At 34.7% G+C, this 20,294-nt stretch overlaps 1 protein-coding gene across 2 annotated transcripts in view; it reads right to left on the bottom strand.

The window, feature by feature from the left end:
• Positions 1 to 20,294, bottom strand: part of unc13c (unc-13 homolog C (C. elegans)) — a 139,004-nt gene that overhangs the window by 31,272 nt on the left and 87,438 nt on the right. For both annotated transcript variants that reach the window (XM_088921651.1, XM_088921650.1), the window contains exons 18-24: positions 13,126 to 13,252; positions 10,079 to 10,175; positions 9,306 to 9,449; positions 8,086 to 8,163; positions 6,039 to 6,116; positions 5,800 to 5,826; positions 201 to 289 (exon numbers count right to left, since the gene is read on the bottom strand). In XM_088921651.1, the coding sequence (XP_088777777.1) occupies positions 201 to 289; positions 5,800 to 5,826; positions 6,039 to 6,116; positions 8,086 to 8,163; positions 9,306 to 9,449; positions 10,079 to 10,175; positions 13,126 to 13,252 (640 nt within the window). The remainder of the gene's footprint in view (positions 1 to 200; positions 290 to 5,799; positions 5,827 to 6,038; positions 6,117 to 8,085; positions 8,164 to 9,305; positions 9,450 to 10,078; positions 10,176 to 13,125; positions 13,253 to 20,294) is intronic.

The raw sequence follows: 20,294 nt of genomic DNA, 5'->3' as shown, positions 1-20,294 counted from the left end.
AAAAGTAAATGTTTTAGAAGTAATTAAATATATCTTTTCCTGGACTTTTTCATTCATTCCAGAGAGTACTAACTACAAAAACTGGATTCGATAATACATCAATTCAATGCCAAGACCTTAAGCCACTTACTGTTTCTAAACACTGACATGTTGTTTGAACAGATGGTCATGTCACACAGATTAAATAAAATTTAGTTTACCTTGCACCAAAAACAGAGCTTAACTCATCCAAAACGCCATTGAGTTTTATCTGTAATTCTTTCAGGAGATCACTGGCTTCAGGATCCAGCTGCAAAAGAAAAAAATATTAAAGCCATAGAGAATAAACCTCATACTTTTTCTAAAGCTCTGCAATGCTTGACTCTAAAACTAATAAAAGCATAATGCTGCTCTGGATATTCACACTCTGTATAGTACATTTCATACCACAGCACAAATAACAACGCAGCCAACGCCTTATTTAATTCTGGTCGAACTGTGTCGCTCTTGCTTAATGTTATTTAGGAATATCCAGCCCCTACAATTTAGAAACTACAGTATCTGTAGTGATGTTACTGTATATCTTCTTTTCCAAACTTGCTGCAATAGTACTGTACTTGAAGAGATACACAAAGTTGAATAAACCTATGTATACTTGTTGATGGCTTCTCTATCAGTTAGGACTGGTAGGGCTTCACTACTGTACATTACTCTCTCATTGATTAGATCCATTGCTAAATTGCTGCAGGGCACGAAGAAGGAAATACAGAAGTGAAGGTGTATTAGGAGGAATAAATTAAGTGTGTCAGACTCGTTTGTGTTTTTATTGAAGGTGTTCCTTAGGACTTGGAATAAATTGCACATTGCTAAGTGCAAAGAAGGACTGCCTTCATATTTTAATTTGTACTGAGGAACCATTTATTTGTTCATGGATCATTAGAACAACAAAATGCTGCAAAAAAGAGTTATACAGTATGACAAGCAAACTAACACAAATCTCACATAAAGTATTTCACATTAATGATAGACTTACAAAATGAATCAAAACTTACATTTCCTTCCTATTGATTTTGTTTCTGATTTTGTTTAGAACAATTGTACTTCAATAATTTCATCAGCTTTTAATGCAAACGTTCAAGGGACCATAGAGTTAACAAACAGTTCTTGGTACTACTGAGAATAGTCAAACATATGTCATATGCATAGTTCTTTCAGCTAAGCACGTTTTCAACAGTAGCGAGCAACCTAAAAAATCTTAACCACTTAATTTTATAACTCGCTAACCAATGAGATGCAATGTTTGACCTTGTTGAAAATCTGTTTTTAATGAGACACTTCCTGAGCACTTACGGTTCCTGCTGATAGGCGCATGTCAATAATTTCAGGAGTGGCAGGGTTAACTAAAGATGCCATTTACTCATATTTTCTTAAATAATGTTAATGGATTAACAAGGTTTCTTCTCTTGAGACTGGGTAAATTGTGGTTACACTCCAACCTATGACATTCTGTTTTTCCTGCAAATCAATATTGCTTTGAATGCAAAGTGCTGTCTTCACTCATTCTCCTGTCTGCCTGAATGTGGGCTTGAAACATTATGTAACAGGGCACTTACAGTAACCTTTGCTTATTCTTCTTAGAAGTTATTCTAGTTTAGAAAAGACATACCACTTTGAAAAGCAGCAGGAAATTTAAAAAGAGCTTTGAAATCTACAGCTGCTGAGTGGAATTTGAAATAAGTAAAAAGAATATTACAGTACTCTTAGACAAATTCTGCTATACAGCCACCAAAAGAAGGTCTATTTAAGAGCATAATGGAGAAAAATAAACGTGTCAAAGAGTAAAATAAGAATCAAATACATACTAAAGCCCCATGTGTAGGAGACAAATGATATTAAGAAAACAGAAGTGAAATGGGAACCAAGCCACAACGTGTAGCAGTTTGAGTCTGTGTACAACACCATTTATCAAAAAATCTCAAATAACATTTGCTTTTAGCATCTACACATGAACGTTGTAGTCAATGATTTAGGAATGAAAGCTTATTTCCTCACCCAGAACATTTAGAAAAGTTTTATAACAGTGTTTCACAATTCTAGTCTTGGAGTAGACTTATGCCTTCTGGTTTTTATTCCAATGGAGCTCTTGGTTAATCAGTTTTAATTAACCTTTTATTTAAGGAACTGTTTGATTTTTCACTGTCTTCTTCTCGGTTTCTAATATAGTACATGTATTATTTCCAATAAATGTATCTTAATATGGTTTAAAATTATTGCTCTCTTACATATTTTGGCTATTATTAATTGATGTACAGTACTGTATATACAGTACACCAGTTTAAATGATCTTGTCAAATATGCTATAAGCATTCTTAGTATTCAGCAACAGAAACTAATTTAAAAAAACTGGAGTTTGATTAAAGGTTTAATAAGGTTAATTTTACAACTGCTCTGCTGACACAAAAACCAGAAGCCACAGGGGTGTGAAACAAAGTTTAATAGCAGTCAAACACTACTCCACATTTGAATCAGAAGCCATTAATTAAATGTAGCGCTTCAAAGCTGAGCTTTATCAATTAAATTTCTACATATTGGAGTCACACATGTACTGGGGATATGAACATACTGTACCTTTCTTAGAACCAGTGTCTTGTTTATTAGTGTTCACAGAAACACCAATTATTTTACTCTTGTAATGTACAGTAAATGCCAAAGCCAAATAGATTTGTAAGATATTAAGTAGCAGACTAATCCAAATTCTAACCCTAACACTAATGCACATCAAAGTTAATAGGCTTTTACTGTTTTTTAACGGGTACTTTATCATACACAATTGACACAGTAATTATAATTCTAATTCATTTCAAAGATGCATCCAGGAACACTCTGTCACCCATAAAAAGAAAACAAAAAGGAGCAGAAAAGCATTGAAGGAATCTGAACATGCTTGGAAAAAACACCACCAGCTCAGGGTGACATTTTGTTCCTTCAGAAATGGCATCAGAAATGCCAGCTAAAATAGTCACAATTGCTGTGGCTGGAGGAGTGAAGCTTGAAATGAAATAAGCAGTTTTGTACCATTAAAGTTCTCATTACAGTGCACTAAAATAGATATTGGGAGCAATCTGTATGTCACCAACTCCGGTGTAAGTGTGACAGATATGTTTCATTACGTTAAATAAAGAAATCCCAACAGCAGAGGGTAATATTTGATACACAAATTAAAAAGAAATGTTGTGTACATGACATGCTGGTCTGTGGATAATGCAGGACATAAACATGAAGGATGGATCACCTCATGCATATCACACACTTAATTCTGAAATATTCAACGAGCACTTCTTCGACAGCTACAGCATAAACACAATCCAAGATAAGTCAGGCTCTTGGCAAATCTTCACTATTGGCTTTAGAAATCCAATACATTAATTTTCTAATGGTATACTTGAAGTTATTTGAGGTTCTAAATGTAATTATTTGAATTGGAAAGGAGATGTCCACAATTTTGACGTGCTTAAACCACATTTTTTCCAGTACACTAGGATCTGCTGGCCATAATCTCACTTGTTCACTTTCATACCACTGAACCTGTTTAAAATGATCATGGTTCTGTTTCGTAAAGGTGGAAAGAAAATTAAATTGTTTTTTCATTATGTACTGTATACTAAAACATACAAATCTTATTTCCTTAAGTATGGAACATTGTTTTTTTTCCTAAATATTATTCCACTGTACTCACAGTTAAAGAAGAAACATCCGAGATGTCTCAATCTATCATGCCAATATGTCTGAGCTGAGTGACCAGGCAGACATTACTGCATACTGCATAATGAGTTGGATAATCTCATAGGGTCCACTCTATAAAAGAAAAGGTCTTGTCTCAGACTGAGGAAGACTGAGATTTGGTCTTAATGTGGGCACTTACTGTCAATGCTTCAACATACAGTATTGTATTTGGCCTTTGTGAAGGAAAAATTGAAAACCCTTTGAGGGGTGTCTGAGAAGCCAAGGCACACTCAGACAATATTTTTAAGTCAAGAAGTCAGATGTCTGGAAGAAAACTAGTGCTCAATGAAAAAGAGAAAATGTTTTATCGATTACAAAAGTTCCATCTTTTTCAAAAGGGTTACCACAAACTAATTTGGATTAAATAAGATTAAGATAAATGCAAATATAGTATACTGTATAGTCAAATGCAGGGTGTTCTGGTTGGAATTAAGAGCAAAAGAAGCAAATGTTATGACCTTTCTTCTCTATCTTTTCTCTTGGTCTTGAAGATTATCCAGCCTTTCCAAAGCTTGGATAAAACCCTTTTATAACTTGAAAAAATACAGATCACAAAACATTTACCTTTTTTCCAAAAGAATACTTGACAATTTAGTATTGCAGAATCTGTTCAGATTACAAAGTTTTAATAGAACATCTATCACTGTGCCACCATCACACCTGAGACATCATAAACAGTGAAATAAGAAAAGAGAGATTTCATGACTCAGGACCTTAGAGCAATTGTTCTTGGTGTTTTATGGACCCTGAGAATACATTCCATTATAACAGACTAAAATCTACCGAGAGCCACAACACTACCATGCAAATCATTTCCGACACTCACGTTTACACACCACCAAATGCACTGTTGTAAAGAGAAAAGGGAGATACAATAAATATGAAACCTGACAACCCAAACCACTTTTTTCCTTTCAATTTTATGAAGTATACCATGTAGGCAATGACAATATTTGAATTCACTGATTTACAAAACAGGATGAACTGCCAGTTGTGCATTAACACTGGAAAATGTTATGAAGGCACGGCAAACAGAACACCCCAACAACCCTGATAAAAAAATGTGTTGTTATTTGTGAAGTCTGTGGCATTGATCCCACACAGACTTAAAAATGTTAAATTACCCTAACTGTTTTCACCGGGACCCATCTTGTGTACTACTGAGCTTATACAAAGAACATCACAGATGCTAATCTCCTCTAAAACTCTGTGAATGAAGTGCTGACCTGCAACACTTGAGAGGCTGCAAAAAGTGAAGACAAAGCATCAGTTTATCCTTTTAGTTAAGGACTCCAGCTCTACAGGAAAAGTTCTGATCGGATGAACTGTTTTCTTCTTTACGTGCTCAGTAATCTCAGTGCAGATCTAGACTACCCCTGCCCACACAGGATCAGAGGTTTGTGGGTTCAAATCCTGGGTGGAAAGCATGTCTCCTTATGTGAGCTACTTAGATTTCTCCAATAAATGCCCTGCTGTATAATCGGGTTACCAGGTCAGCTTTGTAAATCATCGAAAAAGCTGTTCTAGGTGATGGCATTATGTGTTGAGAAAACAACTCGAGTCTTTGACATTTATATCAAAAGAGAAACAGCTCCCAGCAGTTTCAAAAGGTACTGTAGATGGTAGTGTTAAAAAAAGGGAAATGAGACAATGACCATTAACTGTTAAATATACAACCTGGGTACAAAAGTAAGAGAAACCAGAGCTAGATGTTGAAATGTGATATTAAATTGTAGCAATAGTTCATATGGAAGCAAGAATGGCTATCACTCTGTAACAATGCAAATACTTCTGATTTTTCTTCAGAATGTATTTAACTAACTCCCCTTACCCTGTTTTTTGGTATGCTGTTCTGTATTTATTTTTTATTTTTTGGTAATTTCAGAATTAATAAAAAAAAATGACATGAATGTGCTTGCTTTGTTTTCTTCTTTGCTCCTTGCATCCTTAACCTAAAAGGCTTCATGCTATGGGCGTGTGCAATCAGTCTCATTCATTTCCTTTACTATAGCAACATTGGGAGCCCTTTGAACAGACCTTACAAAAGGACACTGTCCCTTCCTCCTGACGCCCAGCAGAATGAAACACAAAAACAAAGACAAAGATATTGTGGGTAAGACAGAGAACATGAAACTAAAAATGATGCTGCCGACATTACAGTAAACTTGTTAGAACATAATAAAGCAAATTTCAGGAATAAGAATGACAAAAACCTCTTTTCAAAGTGTTAAGCTGAGCAAAAATATGTTATTGTATAATAATGTCAAGCAACAGACCTGTTTGCCGCCCATTGACTCAAACATCTTTTCCAGCTGGACACGTAGCTGTTGAATGTTGTTCATGAGGATGCAGGGCTTAGAGAAAAATAAGGAAAGCATTTAATTGTTACAGTAAGAAACAATGAGACATAGTTAGGAAGTCATGTGTATAACTCAGGCCCAGCATAAAACCTATGCATCTGCAATATAGAAATTAATAAATTACCAGCTGTCTGAAGTGATTTGGATCTTTCTTTTATTAGGATATCAATAACTAGACAGTTAATCTGGAAGCATTGCTGTCACATGGAGGACAAAAAAGATTATGTTTTGAAATCTAAGATCACAAGTGCTTGAGTCAAATTGCAGGAAGACATATAACGATTACATAAAAAAATTGAAGGAAACAACTGTAAATTCATATTGATCTTAAGATTAGGCACAATATATTTATACAGAACTCAATGTCTGAGGACGAATAGTAATTCTTTAATTGACAGCACATTTGCTGTATGCTGCCAGTTTTCTTTTGCCAACTGTCATGACCGCTGGAAAACTGCTGTCTATGCTATACATCAGTTGGCTTTTAATAAACAATCCCTGAAGGGCTGAATGCCATTTGAAATCATCATATATATCTATTCTAAAGAAATTATACTTTTCCAAGGGAAGACACCTATTGCAAAAACAGAAAAGGAGATTCACTTAAGGCAACTGTCCTGTGTATTTTTGTGCTGCAAAATATAAAGACTCATCAGCACATAGGGTTTTAATTGAAAGTTCAAATAAAGGGACTTCAGCAATGAGGATGTCAAGTCTTAAAAAGGCGATAGAGTTGTAAGGAGGCAGGCCTGGCTGTCCAGTGATGACACATAACTTTGCAGAAGCAAGGTTTCATCTGTCATTATGTACTGCAGTGTACATGACAAGAAGGAACCCTGTCACACTTCTGAAATGTACTACCACAGAAAATCTCCAGCTTAGGTTTTCTTGGGTGAGGGAGAGCTGCCAATTTAGGGATGCAATAGTGCTTAAGCTAGCAAGTGCTCTGAGTCACTGCAGTACAGATTAAGTGTCCTGCTATTAGATTTTTCTGTAGCATTTGGATAGTGCCCATCTTCTGAGACTTAATTACTGGTCAGTCAGCTTGTCAGTCACAATCCTCCTCTACCCAATGTTCTCATTCTGAGAGTATTAAAGGTATTTGCTCAAACAAGAATATTGCTTTCCTATGTTGCCCAGCTGCCCACTTCTCACAATCAGAAAATGGTTTAACATCTGTGAATTGTCAGTGGTCACTGTAAAAATCAGATTTATTACAGAAATATGTTTTGTCCCTGTCGCAGTTTATACTTGCTTTTTCCTTTGTTATTTTGCTCAGGATGATTGAGCTCATTACAGCCTTTGAATTGTTATTCATGTTCAAATCCTCTAATTCTGAAAATGGCCTACAAAGCACTTCTTAATTAATCAGAATCTTCACTGCTACTCACAATACTGCTAAAGTTCCTAAAAAACTGTATGTTATATAAAACATACTTATTATATTTCAAACTTCTTTCAAATGATATTTCACAATAAAATTGTTATCAATCAAAATTAATTTGGAAATAAAATGATTAAGCTGTGACTTAAAGTAAGTACTACAAGCCAATATGTAAGCTTATTACTAAACTCTAATGGCATAACATGGGTTTGCATGACAATTTTAAATCAATCAAGTTACTGTATATCACTGGACTATGATATATAACATTTCATTGATATACATTATGAATATAGTGTAAACCTCTTTTTTGTAGCTTAGACAAAATTATCACAAGTGAATAAATTATGAGTGTACAGTATGTCACAGGAATGACATTTTAATTATGCTATTATTTAAGGATACAAATGATATTTAAGGATATAAATTAGATATACTGTATATGAATTCTGCTTTTTCTTTTTTCTTACACCTTTTAATCCTCATGTTGCAACAAATTAGGAAACAACTATCAAAATACACAGTTTTCCTACAGAGTCAACATACAGTCAACTAAAAATCATATGTTCTGGTGCTTACCAGCTTCTCCTTTGACACATAAGATGCAAAATCCTTAGATATAATTGCAGCATATTGCAGAAGCACTTTGTTGATGGTCTTTTGGGGGAAAAACAAAGATTATAAGGATTATTCAAATGAATTTCAAATTAAAAAATAACTTCTGAATTTTCAAAAGATCATTTGGTGATGCGGCACTTCATATTGACATTACATTCTGTTACTGAACAGTACTTTGTATGCACTTTCTTGTAAAGGTTAACATATACTGTACAGTACGTGAACACAATCATTGGTTCAATAAATGGTGGACTCCTAAAGCCACCTTTTCTAAATCTTAATCTCTAACGAAAGTAAGTGGTATATGTTAGCATTTCACTTAAATATTCTGGTCAGACATATTATTATTATTATTATTAATATATTTCAAATTCAGAATTAAGAATTCCTAAAATCAAATATCTACTATTTGTTAAATACAGCACACAAACTATAATTAAATTCCTATGTAGTATACACCAAGTGAAAAATCTCTGACTGCCCGAGTTCAGGTTTGTATTCTAAAATATCTTTACCCAATTCCATATTAAAAGAAGGGAACAAAAGCTATTTTGATGAGTTACTTTTCCTGGCTGTGGTAGGAAGTAATACGTTTTGTTATATTATGATGATCGTGAGGCAGGGGCTTGCATGGCCACATTATGGCCTCTCTATAAGCCTATTACACAAATGTACCACAAAATGCACTAAAGTTAGGATGCAGACTGACAGTGTCAGGCCACAGTTACAGCTGGTTGGCTTGCTGGAGCGCATTCATTTACTGTCTGCCAACGTCAAAGAAATAAGCGAGATACAAAGAAACAGAGATGACAGATAAAACTGACTTGAATAACTTTTGGAAACAAAACAATAAAAATTACAGGCACCATCAGACATTTTTTATTGCAGTGTCTTCAAATGGTCAAGAGTATTTGTACTTAAAAATGAAAACCTCTTTTTGTTATATACTGGATGAAGATCGGCACAAATACCCCAGTTTCCCCAACAATGGAGATAACAGGTTCATTTCTGCAAATCTGACATATAAAATGGCTTAGAGCATTTTAATGTACACCGTATCTATGTGACCTTATGAACGTAAGTCCAGAAATTCTCCTTATTATTTAAGCAATAATATCAACATTCCAGTACATACTCTATTTATTTGCCACAGGTAAGTAAACCAAAGTCATTTTTCTTACCTTAGCAAAGCGACGCATGAAATGGGCCAAGGCTTGAGGATTAGGGCATTCCAGTTTTTTGATGATCTCAAAGCTCTGGTTGAGCTGTGTGAACACATCCACCACAGAGCAGGAGAAAAGAGCATGTTCTGATGTTTGCTGGAACTGAGGAAGAAATAAATAACAAGTTGTTTGTGTACTGTCAGAGAAAAAGTCTCTGACAAGACTCCAGGAAACTAGGCAAGAGACAATTACAAATTACACCCCGTTTTACTGTTTTGCTGGTTTCTGCTTCTTTAATTCTTCTAAAAACATTAAAATAAGCAAGAAACAATACTCAGAAATAAAGGACAAAATGGGACAGAATATCAGACACAAAATAATAATGCATTACCCTAATGCAAATGACGCTGTAACAGAAATCCTGGTATTTGGTATAATTTAAATGTGAGACTATAGTATGAAGCTCTATGCAAGAGCAATTTATGTCTTATGTCAAAGAAATGTTATCCAAAAATGCTATTGAGTGCATAACTTAAATATACTGTATTTTGTATATATGGGAGATACTTTCAAATCATATTGTATGCCATCAATCTGAATAAATATTCGTGATATGTATTCTTACTTTCTGAGGAAGTGCTAAATTATAATCACTGTCCCAGTAATATGTAACTGCTGCCACAACTCACATATACATTTTTCACATCCTGCTACTTTTAATAAATACACTACTTTTGGGACAATTCTCTGCAGAAGATCTTATGATTATAATTGAGACTGTTCATACTTACACCATCCTTTTTATCCCTTTCTAACGCTCCATGGAGAAATTCCATTGACACATCTTCATTTTCATCTAACCACTGAATGACGAAGGGCTCAAACCATCTGTATAGCATTAAATGAAATTGTTTGATATTAATCAGCTACTGAAGAAGTAGTTTTCTTGCTAATATAAATGTTGTACAGGATGGTTGCAGGGCTATGGCCTTAAAAAAGTATACAGTTTAATACAGTTTAAAAAGTATGATACAGTTTAATGCATTCTTCAATGTTTACTCTTGCATGCATAGAAGTATTCATTTGATGTCTCTTGTAGAAGAGAAAATTGTTCTGAATTTTGAAACTTGCTTTAGCATGGTAGTGCAATACAGTATGTACAGTATGATGTCATACAGTGAAACCTCATCTGGTGAACTAAAATTCATTTGTAACATTAAAGTGAATCAATTAATTGCAAGGAAATTAGTTTTGGAAAATTTTACTAGGACAACTTTTCCTACAGAGGAGCTGTTGTTAATTAAGCTCTGTATTGAAGGACTAGTTTATTAGACTGCTGTGTGAAGCTCAGAGAGGACCGATTTGGTGATTGAATGCATTTTCATTACTTTATATGCTATCACTTGCTCAGTGAATTCTCAGGGCAACAACAGAATGCACAATAAATATCTAAGTTGCTCTATTTTATGATCAGATGAGGAGTGTATAAACTATCATACAAAGGATAAAGCAAGAAAACAATGAGGCTCTTAAGGTCTGTATGCTTTGAGAGGTGAACTGTGAATGCCATTAAGGTGGTATGCACATAAGGTGTAAACAGAATTTAGGAGTGTATAAGAAACACAATATTTTTTTGTATAAACATGCAGAGAATGTTCATATGCAATCAGATCATGATTACAAACACACAAATTTTCAGATCTTTTAAAACTGACCTGAAAGGGCACAATGTCCTTATGATACTACTGAATATCAATCTGAACTTAAGGGTGACAATATCAGGAGCCTTCAGATTTAAAAACAAGCTTTCCTAAGCTACAGTATGTCTCAGTTAACAGTGCCAGAATCATTGCATTTTAGTAATACTAATGTGTTCTTTGATAGGCAACACATGTTTATAAAATATATTTGTATATTATACTGGCTATAGTACACACTAAATTTATATTATACACTAATTTAATTTATACATTATTATATATTATACTGATTATACTTTATAAATATATTAAATATATGTACATTTCAAAGACACCTGATGAAAAACACGGCCAAATGGTTAATGCTGAGCTTGATGTGAGCAGATGGAGATGAAGCAGATTTGGAGATGTCTAGTATACTGTAGCTCTCTTGTACTGGTGAAGCAATTCTAGCACTTGTGGTCTGTTCTCTAAGGAGCCCACCATTAATATTAATAAAACATGAGGTATTGACTGATTGACAGTTTGTCATGGCAGTAGATGTGCTATTTTGTGTCTGGAACTCTGCCATGACCCTGCAATTCAGATTAATGGCTCTGCTGCAGTGCTGTTGCTGAAGCAGCTGGGTGGTTTGAGAGGGACGAGTGCTAAGGGGCATGTACAGTATAGCACAGCATGCTCTGCTGCTGAAGGTGATCTCTGGGGTCAGTAGAAGCAATTTTAGCACAGGCTTTGACTTTTCCCTAGTGTGCGTTTCAGAAATTTGGGATCCACAGGTGGGACTTGGAACTCATATCCAAACATGAACAGTGAAGTTAAAAGCAGAATTTTGCACTCAGGTAGAACCAGAGTGATTTCTATACAGTTACTATCATACCCCTGCCTCACAAAAGGCTTCCACATACTGTAGTTTTTATTATTTGATGAAGGCAATATAATAATAGTTTCCTTTATGCAGAGTTTTCAAGAAACTCCAATTTCTGAGTCAGCAGTACCAGGGTATTTAATGGCTTTGGGCAGTGAGTTCCTCAAACATGATACTATTTGATGAAATAAAGCAACTTTGTGATGTTCCTAATACCCAAAACATGGGGTCAGAAGTCACTTCAAGGCACTTGGCTTTTCCAAAATTAGGCTAAAGAAATCTCTGTTGCATTAAATATTTCAATATCATATAAGACACTTGTAAAGTAAAAAAAAACACACCTATACTGTAGTATGTAATTAGATTTGCAAGTAAATCTGAGTTTAACAGCTCAGTTAATCTGAGTGCTATAGCTCAGTACAGCAGTGAAACCAAAGCCTCCGATGGTGAAGAATCTGATCAGAGTACTTTACTACACAATACAGGTTACAGCACAGAACCCTGTGGAACACCTGAAACAACTAGGACAAAATCAGAGCTCAGGAAGCTGAGATTTATGGATCGGTGATCCCTAGATAATTTTCTAGGATGCTGTGACTGACTACATCAAAAGTTGCCCTTGAGTCAGAGAAAGATATTAAGTGACTCAGAGCCAGAAGCCATCAGGAAATCATTAACTACCTTCGTAAGGGCCATTTCAGTACTACAGTATGTCTCTGTCTAAGCCCCAGCTGAAGAGGTTCAAAGGGCTCATTAGATAAGACGGTAATTGAGCTGCAAGTGCCTGTTCCAAAATTGTAATGAAAATGGACACTATTTGTTAACCTTTTTGTGGTTGTGTAAGTAACAGGAACAAGATAAGATTTCAGAGACTCATTGGTTAAGTTAGCAATAAATGGCCAAAAACATTTTTATTATCAACACAGTCAAATAACCTGTATTAATAGCAGCAAAATGAAAGAAACTCAAACCTGTGAGGTCAGGAGAGGGTATAATTGTCATGGCTGCAGGAGGAAAGGTCAGCATTCTATTATACTGATTCTTAGACATCAATTACTAATGTATACGGAAGCACTGCTACTCTTCTCATTTTCATTTAATTTTGTAGTGAATTTTAATTTTGCAAAGTACAGTAATGTCCTCATAAAATATAAACATAAAATCGTACAACAGTAATCATATACTGTATTTATTTTTAAAAATGATTATCAGTATCATCTTTTATAACAAAGAATGTATGGATCAATGAGGATTTATCAGTAGGAATACCTACAGAGAATATTCGGGCACGGTATCCTTGAAAGCAGGCAGGTCTCGAACATACTCGTTATGAAACCACTTCACTTTGAAGTGCAAATTCATGTAATCTGTGCTCTTGCATAAACGGTGCTTTTCATGTTCTGCAAGACAAACAGAGCATTAAGAACATCATTATTTGGTAACATTTTAGAATTCACATCATTAGAAAATAATCTGAAATTTCCACTGGATTATTGGATGAGAACAACTTGTATTTCTCTGTTGGCTGAGAACATCCCAAAATTAAAGAGATTTGATGGAGCAGGTTTGAATTGTAGAACAAGCCATGCATTATTTCCTGCCATAGTTAGACTCTGTTCACATGTCAAGAATAAAATATTACCTACAGTATTTTTCATCACTTTCTGTTACCGGTATAGGACGTTGAAAAATCCCAATCTTATAAAAATGTATTTTTATTAGTCTACCTAACAATGTTCACTTGGGTTTGGTGTAGAAAAGAATTCTCTGTTCTGACGGTTTATTTTAAAGCACACAGACACTTTAAATTGCATCTTAACAGAAGAGTCCTATCTGAGGAAAAAATAATTACAATATGATATTATATTTACCACTGAACTCCTGGATAGTTTTGACAGCTGTCCTTTTAATAGCCTTTTTTTGCCAAATACGTTAAATTACCTTGCAGATAGGAAGTAATGTTTGCTTGTGTAGGCCAAGGTTACCTACTGTAGAACCTTAAAATGATCTTAAACACTTCTCTCAGTTACCCGTTGGGTCTAATTACTGGTTTGACAAAATCTGAAAACATGTAAACAAAATGCATTTCTAGCTGAGCTCTCTGCTGTCTGCTTCAAAGTAGGCTGTGGCAGGAAATGTTGATTTAATGTTCTTAAATCCTCTAAGGTATTTTAAAGTGTGTCCACTGTCCATACAGGAAAGAAGCACCTAATAAAACTAGACTGGGCACAAAATTAAAGTTAAATTGGATAGAGAAAAAATTCTGTACTACATTAAGAAGCAGGTCTACAAGCAGCTACCTGTAGGCCTATTCAGTCACTAGCAATCTCTAGGAAAAATATAGTGACAGACCTAGCAAAGGTACTGTACAAAGAATATTTCACCTTAAGGGCATAAAAAATAAGAAGGATGCATATTATCTGGGTTGATAGAATAACACTGACATAAATGTGACAACATTTTTTAGGGTATGGCAGACAACTTCATGGGTAAAACTAAAATGGGAGTATAAGATTTGAGAGAAACGTTAACAAATTACTATCCTGAATCTGGTGTTGCATGATAAAATGTAACCTTAAAGGTGCCATTCATGTATGACCCCCAGGTCAAAGCAGTCTTTCCTTAATTTTCACTTGAGCAAAACTAATTAATTTAAGTTTACGGTACCTAGCATCAATAAGACTGGATATAGACATGGCATGGAAGAAATCCCACTTAAAATAACTACAATATGTGTGAACCTGTTATCCACTTTTTTCATTGAAGGAAAAAAAATTAAGAATAGTTACACAACCATGAATACTGTACCTGCTGTAAGGTTAAAAGCAGACTATCTGCACAATTAATTCTATCCGATAGTATATAAAAGCATTAATATATCTTCCTTAATTTTCCCTACAGAATTCTGGATAGCTGAAAATGCCCTTTAGTAGATTAATTTTAGTATAATCAATCAAAGTATAATCAATTAATGATTTATAATCAAATCAAAGCTGTGGAAATGACTCAGTATGCAGTGATTCGCACCAGGGAAGGGATGAGAGAGTTGTCCTTAAGACTTCCGCAGGGAGTTTTGGAAGAACTTAATTTTAAAATTCTTTTTTTTTGAATGACTTTTATTCTACCGCTGCATGAGGATAACTGAGGACAGTAGATTTAAAGTCTCTTTTCTCGTTCACAGAAAGCCTGGAGAACTTTGACTTTCACAGCCCACTTTCACAGCCCAGAGACAACAGTGCTGCAACAGCTAATATGAACAACAGCATCTCCTGAAGCACACAGCCTCTTCATATCAGCAGTCAGAAGTGTTTTCAAAAAGCCTTTTGCTCTAGTGCAAAGGGATTAATTCCTCATGAGTTTCAAAAATAATTTAACTAATAGAATTACCTAAATCGATATCTAATCTAACCGAGAGCTTGGTTATCATCTGCTTTTTACTTTTTTTAATAAAAGTTTTAAAATCCCAATGTACAGTACACAGCTAAAGATTGTGATAATGTGACGGTGAAGCAGTGAAGACAAGCCTTTGCTGAGGGACATACTGTATTTCCCCTTTGGCAGCACTGAATGCTACAGGAAAATTCCCAGGGTTAGCACTGGCAAGCTTCTCACATCTGATTACAGTAGAAGCTGGCCTCAGTGTAACTTTAATCTGGATTCTCTCAAATTTTATTCAGCTGTAATACTTGACAAGGTAACTCTCCTTTACCTGTGACAGCACCATCATCCACCCACACCTATTGGAGATGCCAATTCTATCATCCATGTGCACTTTGTGTTATCTGAAACTTTCACAGACAGACTGAGGAAAATGTAGCCTTATCTTATGCTGTTGTTGTTTATTAAAACTTCTGTTGTTCACACGTGATTTCTTTCTGACATATTTCAGAATTTAAATAAACACAATTATTCACAAATAAATACAAAAAACATTTTAATGATACGCTCCAGAGTACCACAAAAACATTCATAATACCTGCTTCAAAATGGTACTGTTATTAATTATTCACACATGAAACTAAATATTTCAATGGAAAAAAGTGTGCCACTCATCAAGAGTAATATGACCATTCTGCTATCAAGGGAAAGTTAAAAGGCCTTTCTGAATTTTAAAACAGCTGGCACAATCTTTTTTCCTTGTCAAACCTACTTTAACTAGATATCATTTTAGTTCTCAGATTCCTTCAAACCTTGAACAAATATTTAAATACAGCTGCGAGTAAATTAATTCAGAAAGTTCAAAAGGTTTAAAAGTATAGCTGGAAAAAGAGATCAAAGCAACATAGCGCTGTAAAGAGTTTTATAAAATACACTGTGGCCTCTATATGTCCATTAAGTAGATAAATTATTTAAAGTCCACTTTTACACATGGATGATTAAAGGTTTGTCACTACAGAATAACAAATGATTCTGCAGACTGTGGTCCTTAACATCAATACAGCACACAGGGAGGTTATTCCTGTTAATGGTAAATTTATCTGTTAACACTGAGAAAATCAACACAAAAATCAACAAAAAAAGGATCTTCTAATAACTGAATAAAAGATGGAATACATTTCTTAAATTATACTGTTTACAAAATGTGTATTATATAAAGTATCTCTTATATATACTATAGATTATTGAGAGAACAAAATTATATTATTAAATTTATTATTAATATGCTGTATATATGTTAATTGCATTTAAATGGTTCAATTATGTCATTATAGGATACCTGACAATAAAAAGGTGATTTCATATGTGTGGCTTCCATTTTTCTATTAGTGTTTCTGATTCTGGACAAAATATATGTATAAATGCAGACATTCATAGATCTTTTAAAATCTGGTAGGAAGAAATTATACAATGTGACAGTGCCGGCTCAATAACTCCTGTTAGCTTGTAGTGCTGACAGCTTCATAGTATCACAGTGGATTCTCAGCTCTGAATCTGGTGCTGCGAAGCCCCAAGCAGTGACAGTGCTATAAAGAGCAGCAGCAGTCAGGTCTCTCATTTCACCCTTCTGTCTCTAGTGTCAGGGCCCCAATCCTGAGGACACTGTTACTTCAGCGGAGGTAACATAGAACAGTCTTGAGCACAGCAGAAATCAAGACGAGATCTGTGGGCTGGGGTGGCAAGTGGCATGCTGGGTTAATCTCTCTCAGTACTAATTACTATAACCTCTGGAGAGGAGCACTCTGACATTTCTGTTCATAAGTTATAATGAACCAAAACATTGGGCATAGCACCTAGCATTGGTAAACATGAATAAAACACCTAGGGTATAATGGGGGATGGCACAGCATAGTGGGTACACAGCTGAATTCTGACAGGTTGTGGATTCAAGCCCTTGCTGCAGAACTACTGTAGTACCTTTGAGTGAGATATTTTACACAAGTGGTCACCCAGCTGTGTAAGTGGAGACCAGCATTGCTGGGGGTGAGCCCTGTGGTGGACTGATGTCCTTTCTGGAGAGGGGAGTCAGACATTCTCTAGACCCCTTAATACCATGGAGTCCAGTATGGGCTCTGGTATTATGAGCTACAGTGGCTCCAGTATGGACATTACCTTTTACCTAGGGTATAATGTAGTATTTATACAGGTTTTAAAGTAAAACTATATTTCCTTATGCAGAATAATCTCATTTTTGAAGTAACTAAAATTGTAAAATAAAGTATTGTTTCCATGACATGAATTTAAATCTGTGATTTCCAAAGAGCTATAACGTTGTAATCATGTCACAGTAAAATATTTACATGAAAACTGTGATTTAGTTTTTTGGGGGCTTGTCTAAACTATTTTGAAAAGATATAAACTAAAGAATGAAAAACAACTGGGCAAAAATCAGCATTAAAAAATTCTTAAGATAAATTCCAAGCATTGCTTAAAAAGACTGTTTTAGTTATTTGAATCAGAGGTGATTTGCCTCTGACCAAAGAAGAGCAATTATTTTTTTCTACTAGTATCCATTATAAAAAACATCTTACATTACAAAAGGTCTAGGGAAAAAAAAAAGAATAATACAAATGCAATATTGTTTTGCACATTAAAGCTAGGACTCACATACCAAAATATAAAAAACAGCAGATTTTTCTAACTGCATAAGAATTGTCATGAATTTTGCTCATAAGGAATCAGATATTATAAGAAAACATCTGCATGACACAAATCTCTTAATTCCCAATATACTACAAGTAATATATTAAAGTAACTCTAATTCAGTATTTTACTATAGGTTTTTGTAAAGTATGAGATGACAAAACACTATATAAGAAGATAAAATACAGCTTCCAGATTCTGGAAAATGTAATTAATCAAAATCATTCACCTTAATGTAAGACATAGAAATAGAGAACTTATGATTTATCAGTCTCAAAACAGTACTGAAGAATACCTCCTACTCTTCTGTTCTTATCAGAGAATGTTAAGATGAAGAGAAGTTCTTAAAAGATTATATTAATAGTTTGCTAAATATAATTTGAGTTTAACCAAAGTGATTTATTTTGAACAAGCATTCATCAGAACTGGCCCATTTGTAGAACAATGGAAAATAATATTAGCATGAATAACTTTTGTACCATTTTAGAAATACAAAATAAAGTGCATCCAAGCCATGTGCAAGAATAATAAATCACAATGGTAAACTAATAACTGAATATAAATGTATAACAGAAATGATTACAACAGAGTCCAGGAGCACATTCCTGAAAGTTTCAGAAGAAAGAATTGCTCTTATTGCAGTACACCAGCTTTCTAGAAATTCACAAGACCCCGCAGTACAGCCAGGAAAAAAGTTATTCTGAAATGTTTTGAATCTTAGAAGGTGTGATCCTCTGGTACAATGCCCAATCCAAAACCCAAGGCAAACCTTAACACAGTCAGGCAAAGTGAAAGAACTACAGTTCCACAGAAAACATCTCAAGGCACCACTGATGAGACACAGCCAAAATAAGTTTCACACCTACAGAAATATACAGTATCAACATTATACAAGTGACTAAAGCTGTTTCCTCTCCACAGTGGTGGCTGCATTCCAGACTGTATTCTTTAAAAGAAATGTAAAAAAGCATTTAATTAAAAAATGGCATTCAAGAAATATTCTTTCTTAGCTGTGAATTGCTCAAGCTAGAGAATGCAACTCCAATATGACACATTATGGTAGAACATTCTGGTGCACACATACAATAACACCTTAAACAATCCCTACATGTGACCAAACAATCTCTCTGTGTGAAGGATAAACTTGCGATAAATGTATGAGCATCCCTCTGAATACAATACCACCAAATGCACAGCAGGGACAAGTCCTAAGAGAGGCAGTTTGTCAAATAATAATACAACAGCTATTTTTGAGGTTTGGTAGAATCATACACCATCAACAGTTATCATATGTCATATGTCAGTAAATGTAACTGCAGTGCGAAATTGGTTGAGTTTTTCACTGCCTCCTGTGTTAGCAGAACATTTTGCTCTACCCAGAAATGATCAATCTCTCAATGTGTTTCAGGAGCTCGTCCCAATTGCCTCATTTTAGACCAGCCTCCGTTGGTGTACAGTACATGGCGAAAGTGCATGCACGTGGGCTCAGTTCCCAAAAGTGAAAATTATTTATCATCGTACTGGCAAAGAAGCTGTCACTGGGCAGCCACCATGTTTTCATGGATTTCTAATACATCCACTGATGTATAGCTTACTGTATTTCTACAATTCAACAACAGAAATGCCTTTTGACTCTTGACTTCAGAGGGCTGCTGATTGTGCTTTCCGTGTGAAGAATTGTTTTACATAATTCATAAGGTTTGCCTGAGAATGTGCATCACATTCTGTCAGCTGATGCTGTCAGACAGATTTTAACTACTGTATTCAAATTCAAAATTATCCTCATTCAACATATATTCTACTACAACGTTGTATACTCTTCAACAAGTACCTCGGTGAATTCTGACACATACTTCTAATGACGTCCACTACAATTAGACAACACACTGGACAGTTGTTTCCAGTTTTCTCAGTGATTGAACTGGTAGTTTTATTTTTTTCACAGAGATGCACTGTGAAACCATGGCAAGTCTTCTACAAATGGCCTGTAACACATTACTGCATTTTTTAGGCAGCTAGAAAAAAAACATTACTGCATTAATGTGATGCACATTCTGCATAAAAAGTGAAAATATAAACCCATACTATAGAATGGTAATAAACCCACAACTTGCATAAAGGAAAAATAATTTATAATGTTACTAAAAGAGTTGACAAAAGACCTTTGGTGCTTGTGCACACTGTAGAACTGATACAGTATATATAACAAGACTTGTTGTTGTATTGTTAAAAAACTGAACAGCAACAAGGGATTATTTGATTTTATTTACTGGAGTCATACTGTATGCTAAACTGAAATGTTTGCAATTCTTCTCAAATAAAGTATTTTAATACTTTTAATTGTTTTAATTCAATTAGAAA

The sequence above is a fragment of the Atractosteus spatula genome, chromosome 7 (assembly GCF_055471065.1).
Source record: "Atractosteus spatula isolate fAtrSpa1 chromosome 7, fAtrSpa1.hap1, whole genome shotgun sequence".
NCBI lineage: Eukaryota > Metazoa > Chordata > Actinopteri > Semionotiformes > Lepisosteidae > Atractosteus > Atractosteus spatula.
Note: the sequence above shows the minus strand (reverse complement) of the source record. Positions and strands in the feature narration are given on the sequence as shown.